This window comes from Pomacea canaliculata, linkage group LG1, assembly GCF_003073045.1.
Source record: "Pomacea canaliculata isolate SZHN2017 linkage group LG1, ASM307304v1, whole genome shotgun sequence".
In the NCBI taxonomy this organism is placed as follows: Eukaryota; Metazoa; Mollusca; class Gastropoda; order Architaenioglossa; family Ampullariidae; genus Pomacea; species Pomacea canaliculata.
The window spans coordinates 39,378,602-39,385,527 of NC_037590.1; the positions used below are offsets into that span (position 1 = coordinate 39,378,602).

The 6,926-nt window shown below is 34.7% G+C and overlaps 1 protein-coding gene across 1 annotated transcript; it reads left to right on the top strand.

Annotated features, from left to right (window-relative positions):
* Positions 1–116: 116 nt before the first annotated feature.
* On the top strand, positions 117–6,886 carry LOC112566035. Its single transcript, XM_025241962.1, has 2 exons — positions 117–318; positions 851–6,886. Exons 1-2 carry the CDS (start codon positions 137–139, stop codon positions 1,158–1,160), a joined length of 492 nt encoding a protein of 163 aa, XP_025097747.1. The 5' UTR covers positions 117–136; the 3' UTR covers positions 1,161–6,886.
* The last annotated feature ends 40 nt before the right edge of the window (positions 6,887–6,926 follow it).

A 6,926-nucleotide genomic window follows, 5' to 3' on the forward strand; every position in this document is an offset into this window, starting at 1 on the left:
TTAAAATTATCTTTCGAAGTTTAGTGTTTAATGATACTCCGAAAACTCCTTGTAGCGAAGACTGTTTTATCCTGCAGATGTATGCAACAGCTGCGATAGGTAACAACTCCCATCATGACGTCATCGACAAATAAACATGGCCGACTCCGCTGTGCAGTCTGTAGGTGAAGTTAGTTCCAATGGAAATGCCCCAGTAGTTTTTCCAAAATTGGAGAAATTGTCTCGAGATGATATTTGCTTTCGAGTTTTTCCAGTTCTTGGAGGGCTGAGTTATGGATATTTTTCAATACATATTATGAACTCGTCGTGGTTTAAAAGGTAAACAGTGCAGTATTCTGAACATGAAGGTCACTTTTCTGGTTCTAGACAATCAGAACGTCTGAGAAAGCTCAACATTCCTTATCTTACCTCCATGATAATAATATTAATGGTGCTTCCAGATAATTAGATTAATTTTATATCGTTTTGTAAACGTGGAAGCAATGCACTATTACTATTATGTTGTGATTCCGATGAAATGCCGAAAATATATACAGTAAAATGCCAAATCATGCGATGATTATGATGAATGCAAAGCCGGTCACGGTTCGATTATTCATGACAGAAACAAAGATTCAAAACGAAATGACTGCTTTAATCTCTTCTCAAGTTTTCAACAAAAAGAGGGGAACAGTTTAGACAGTGTTAAAGTTAAAATATTAAATAAACACACAAAGCTGTGTGTTTTGGAATAAAGTATGGACACCCAAAGCATACATGTTATTTATGGTTTCTTAAGATATATTTTAAGTGACTGAAATAAAATAACAGATTCGTTGTTTTAAAGATATACCTTAATGTCTTATTTCAGCATATTTCCAAGCCATGAAGTGGTGGCCAACAGTTTTTGGTTCAATGCCCATTTGGGAGTGGGTCTATATCTCTTTGGAAGCCAGCACCTGCGACATGCACCAGTTAACCGTCGCATATTATATAGTGTTTTTGGTTCTTTTCTTTTCAACTTTGGGTCTGTATTGTTTTGGGCAACATGCAAGTCACTTTTGCCAGAGAGACCTAGTTTGCGGGCAGTCTTTGGCCTTTTATCAGGTTTTGTTCTGCTTTATGTTGGTAGGGAGTATGTGGAGTTTATTGACAGCCAAAGACAAGAGGCATCTTCATAAATGTATAAACTCAGTAATCATATGGCTGCTTCTGTTTAAATCTGTTTAATTGTCACTTCTGAATCCTTGAATACTAAGTCATTATAACTGCAGATAGTATATGAGTTCAAGGAGTTTCTAGTCTGATGAGCACTAAAATCAGGTTAAACACAGAGAAATCACTTTTTATGATAATGAACAAAGTAGAACTGATCACTTGGATTTTTGAATTTTTATTATGCTGCTAGAACCATATTTTATTGTTTAGTAGTTATTTATTTAAAAAAAAGGGATCTTAATGTGAAGCACAGTCTAGTTTTTTTTTTCCCTACTTTTTGATGATTTGAGTTAGTGATATAGTGATGTGGTTTAAAATGTCAGTATTTATGAGGATTGTTCTTATGTCATCTTATTCTTATAGTCTATGTAGTCTGCAAAACGGCATTGGCAAAACTTAAGTTGTTAGATTTGAGAAAATAATATTAATAGAGAGGGGGGATATTTGTTTTGAGAGGAACATTTGTCTTATATTTTTGTTTTTTTAGATTTATCTGAACGACAGTGGCCTAGAGAGCCTTGAAATAGGAAGTTTTTTCTGGAAAAATGAAAATGTTTGGCTAATTTGGAGAATTTTTACATGATTGTCATCATTTGTTCATTTGGTGCATGAAACACATTTAATTATGAAACATTTCAAGAAATCCTAGAAAAGCCATACTAACTATTTATGTGCAGCAGTTGCAGGGATTTCAACTGGGATTTAGCAAAGGACGAAAATGATAATGAAATATATTTTTGAATGAAGCCAATGTAGTCTTGAAGAAAACTTGAGAAGATACAAACCTCCATAAAGATTTTTCTCAGAAGCTAAATTGAAAAATTTTTTTTCTTGATCTTTTATGTTTTGATAATGCAGAAGTGTATTCAGATGGTACCAGAAGATTTGTCTGAATTGCATTGTAGATTTTTGCAGTGCGTTAAGTTTATATTGACATAATGTGCTTTCTTTTAAGAACTTAGCAAAACATGATTGCATAATATTGTGGCAATATTTTTCCAGATCTCTGTAATTGTTGATGATCTGATCTGATTGTTTGAAAGACAAGCTTTTTATAAAAAAAGATTTCCTTGAGAAATTTTTCCAGTTTTCAGGTAGAAGAAACAGTTGAATAATGTAATATAACATTTTTTGAAAATGTTACTTTGTTGTGATTAGAAAATTTAATCATTGCAGTGATTGTTAGGTAATTTGAAAAATTGCTGCTTTTATATCTTTGTAGTAAGATACTATCTCTTTTTCTTTTGATCACTGCTAAAGAGCTTACAAAAGCAAAACATTTGTTTGGGGGTGGAGGGGAGAGAACAAAAGAGTAATTAGAGCTTTAGCACACCAAATAGAGCCTATGAACAAAGACATGCAAAAAAAATCTTGCAGAAAAAATGCAGAAGGCAACTAATTTTTATAAAAGTAATCTGTGAGGTTTGTAGCCTTCATTGGTTATGAATCAGATCTGACTCTTGATGTGAGATAATGTATAGAAATAGAGCCTAACAAGAAAAATAAGATGCTGTTACAAAATCATTGCTTGGGCAAGCTATGCAGATTGTATTTAGGATTATTTTACTTCAGGCTGTTGGTCAGTGCTGCAGACAGTAATGACAGTTATGACTAAAACTCAGTAAGTATTTTTATAGATAATTGTGTGCAGACTATGAAAAGTGCATTTATTGATAATATGCCACACCAACAGCACAAATGCCAAATTTATGTATAATCCACAGATATGACTATTGTCAGATTGTGTGTCAGATTCAGCTTACTATGTGAAGGCCTACAAAAATAATTGAATGTCATATGTTGAGAATCAGTTTGCTAACATGAACATATTCTGTTACCATATTTTGCTTGTTATACTGTTATGAAGTCCTTTATCCTCTTGTAAAAGCAAAGTTTATAACATTTATAAAATTTACTCTTTTTGAATCTTTATTTATCTGAAAATGGATGGATCTGAAACTTACAAATAATTTTAATATGTTTGTTTTATCTGCATTATATCCATTTTTGTTTGTTTTTCCATAGAGACTGAAATCTCATCTATCGAGAAAAGACTTTTTCTTTGAAATGTGCTCTGTACTTCATATTTTAATATAGTTGATAAGTCCTCACTTTTTTGTGATGGGACATAGATGTCTCAGTTAGCTGTATGCTAGCAATGTTTTTGAAATCTTGTATGAAGAGTTTTGAGAACTCTTTCTTTGGTCCTGTTTGGAGTCCCATATAATATCATGCTTCAACATAACCTCTCATGTTTGACCTATTTTCAGGAGGTGATGGATAACTCGAATGACATGCAACGTAGTCTAAATTAGCAAGTGAGATATGTTTGTGAGAAAATGGAGTTTTATATAGATGATGCATCAATAAATATTATTTAAATCAGTCTCAGAGTGAAATGTACAGATATGTCTTATGAATTTATTTATAAATCAGTCGAAAAATGTTGGTTGAAAAATAGTATTGGGAATTATTCAAAAGCAGTGGATGTAAACACTTTTTAAATGCTGTTTGCTGTCCAGTTAATTGATTATCAGTTGTCTGCAATATATTTGACTTGGTTTGTGTTTGCTTTCATGTCAATGTTTTTGTTTAAAGGGTGGGTGGTGGCATGTGTGTGCAGTCTAGCACTATTTTAATACTGCATGCTTTGTGAATTTTCATTGTTGATGAATACTGCTCCAAATTGGTCTGAAGGGCAAGATCTGTTAGAGATATTACTGTGACAGGCATTGTCAAAAACCATTGTAAAAATATTCTCCTAATGATCACATCTCTGCATCTTGAATTGCAAACACTGTGTTAAATATTTGGGTATTATGGTACTTTTTTCTTCTCTCTTGTATATTGAAGGGCTATCTAACCTCCTTTTTATATGAATAAACCTTTGAAGAGTTGGGAAAAAACTCAACACCAATCCATTTCTAAAATCTTATCCACTCTTATTAAAACAGGTCATGATGAATAACCTTGTGTCCTAAACTACCATGAGAAAAGTGCTCATCATGCTTGCAGAATTTATGTTGTTAATTACAGCATAAAGAGCTTTTAAATCGGCATATGTGCATTTTGTTTTGAGCAGATTCTTTATTCTTTTCAATTTTTTTTTAATTTTGAGAAAAGTATGGAGCAATGGTAGTAGTGAAAAAAGGGCATAATTTCACAGACACTTGTCATTACCTCACAGGGTCACCTGAAATCGCATAATCATAGTTTTTTAAAGGTTATATTTATAATAATATTATTAGACAAGTTAGAGCCTAAACTTGGTGGCAATACTGACCTTAACTCAGTAGATGCTAACAAATTCTTCATAATTGTTCTATTAATGTGGAGTGACCAAAGGTCACATGATTATGGTCCCATGCAGGGTTCACTGTGTTAAATCTGATCCAGACAGTAATTTTTTATCAGTCATAACCTGGAAGAAAAAAATTTAAAAGTAAACTGTTTTGAGATGACATAACACTTGGAAGGAGAAAAACAAAAGCCCATTCATAAAAAAGTAAAGGTCGCAGTGAAGTTGGTGGCAATAAAAGTTCTCTGATCAGCAAAGATTAGCAGCACATCAATTGGTCTGCAAATATACTAATTGTGATAAAACTTGCCAGTAATGCAAAACATGCTTCCTAATTTTTTTCTTAATAATTTTTTTTTCTAAAACTGCTGTGAATTGAAATGTTTTAGTAGAACAAAAGAAATGTTCAGTGTAACCAATGACTGGTGCTAAATACTAAGAGCACAAAGGAATTAAAACCTGGTGAAATGCCAAGAAATGATTTTGTGCCAAAGTTTGCGAGTCCCATAATTGACTGTTGTAGGTTGTCTGATGTCTCATTCATGTTTTTGCCCTTGTGTGTTACTAAAGATAGCCATGCTTTTCAAAATATCTTCTTATTGATGCAGCATTTTAAATCCTTGTCATTTTAGAGTGTTATTATTTCTCCAGTTCAGCTTTATTTTCCCCATCATGTCTAATGACATGTTTTTTTATTGCTGATATAACTTTTGCTGTGATGATTTTTGTTAACACCTTTATAGCCAGTCGTTTTGACTCTTAAATACTGTGACATTATAAGCACTTGAATGTATCTGTCCAGAAGATATGCTATACCTAATCTAGATTTTAAAAAACTTACCAGATTTTTGTATTACTTCTGCTGGACTAATTGTCCTAGAGATTATGTTGGACTGAGTAATTGTCTAGGGATTATTGTCTTTAAACCTCTTGCAATGCTGCTGTTCTCTTTTGTCCCCTGGCTGGTACCAGTTAGTGGGAGCATATGGATGGATGTGGCCTCTGAATTGACCTGCCACTCATGCCTATCTTGGACGAAAGCGAGCAGCTCTTTGCACAAACAGTCCATTCCTTTACATTTATAAGCTAGTTCTTGCTCTGGCCACTGCAGTGCCCACCTCCCTCCAAGGAAAGAACAGTCTTCAACAAACTCTCGTTGGATCAAGTGGCCAGACATGACCAGTGTGCACTGCTTGCAAGTAGGGGTTCCAGATGTCCTATGAGTGTGGCAACCATTTTTCAGTCTTATGGTCATTGGTCCTGTACAAGATGCATAGCAGCCTCCTCAGGCACTTGCTCTTGAATGCCTGTATCCTCTTCTTCATGTTGGTGAGCAGAGTCTATGTTTCACATCAGTAAAGCAGGATTGGTACCACCAGTGACTTTTACAGGTTGTACTTGATAGTAAACCTGATGTTGCTGTGCTGAACCCTGTCCAGCCTAGCCGTTGCCACTGTTGCTGTCATGACTTAGATATCTGTCTTGGGCTGCCATCTTTGGAGAGGCTGGCTTCCAAGTACTTATAGCTGTTTACCTGTTAGCAGTACTTCACTCCGTATCTGCTTTGCCATTGCCAATAACCACAACTTTACCTGCCATTGCTGGTCTCCATTCCATATACAGTCAACTGTCGATTGGTAAGGTCTTGAAGTTCTTTCTCTGTTATTCTTTCAGATTGATGGGTTTCACACATGAAATTCTCCAAAAAGATGCTGAACAGCACAAGACATAGGGGCACCCTTGATGGGCGCCTGCTGTTTTGAGAAAGAAAGCTGATTATCAAGCAGGACTGCACTCTCATTCAGCACTTCGATGACTTGCACAAGACCCTCTTTGATGTTGAATTTTTGCATCATGTGTGATAACCCCATTTGAAAGTATAAGTTGTTGATGAATAAGTCTTGCTGATGATGCATCAAGATTTTAAGAACTGCTCAGCAGTGATCCTGCCTGGTCTGAAGCCACCCTATTCTTCTACTAGCACTTTCTCAGCAGCGGCACTGATGCGATTCTGTATTACTTTTAGCATGACTCTAGTTGAGCATGGCTGCTGTACTGCGAATAGTTGACATTTAGGTTTCTTGTCACAAAGTCAGGCGACACTTTAAATATCAGGAATGGGTTGGTGGAAAATTTGAAAGCATACAACAGCAGAAATTTTTCACATGTGAAGCTTTTGCTTAAGTGACAATTTGAAGCTGCTGTTGTAAAAATTTTTCTTTTAACGTGATGGATTAGCTTTTAGTGGCAGCTATTGTCCATCTTTCACACAGTAGAACATTTGTACATATTGGTGCAATATGCCTGTACCATTTCTGTAAAAAAAATAAATGCTGCCAATGTCAGTTTCTGTATTGATGTGCAACAATAAATGCTGTGATGCTGAAAAAATTGTTTGTTGGTTATCTTTTCAGTTTAAAAAAGAAAAAAA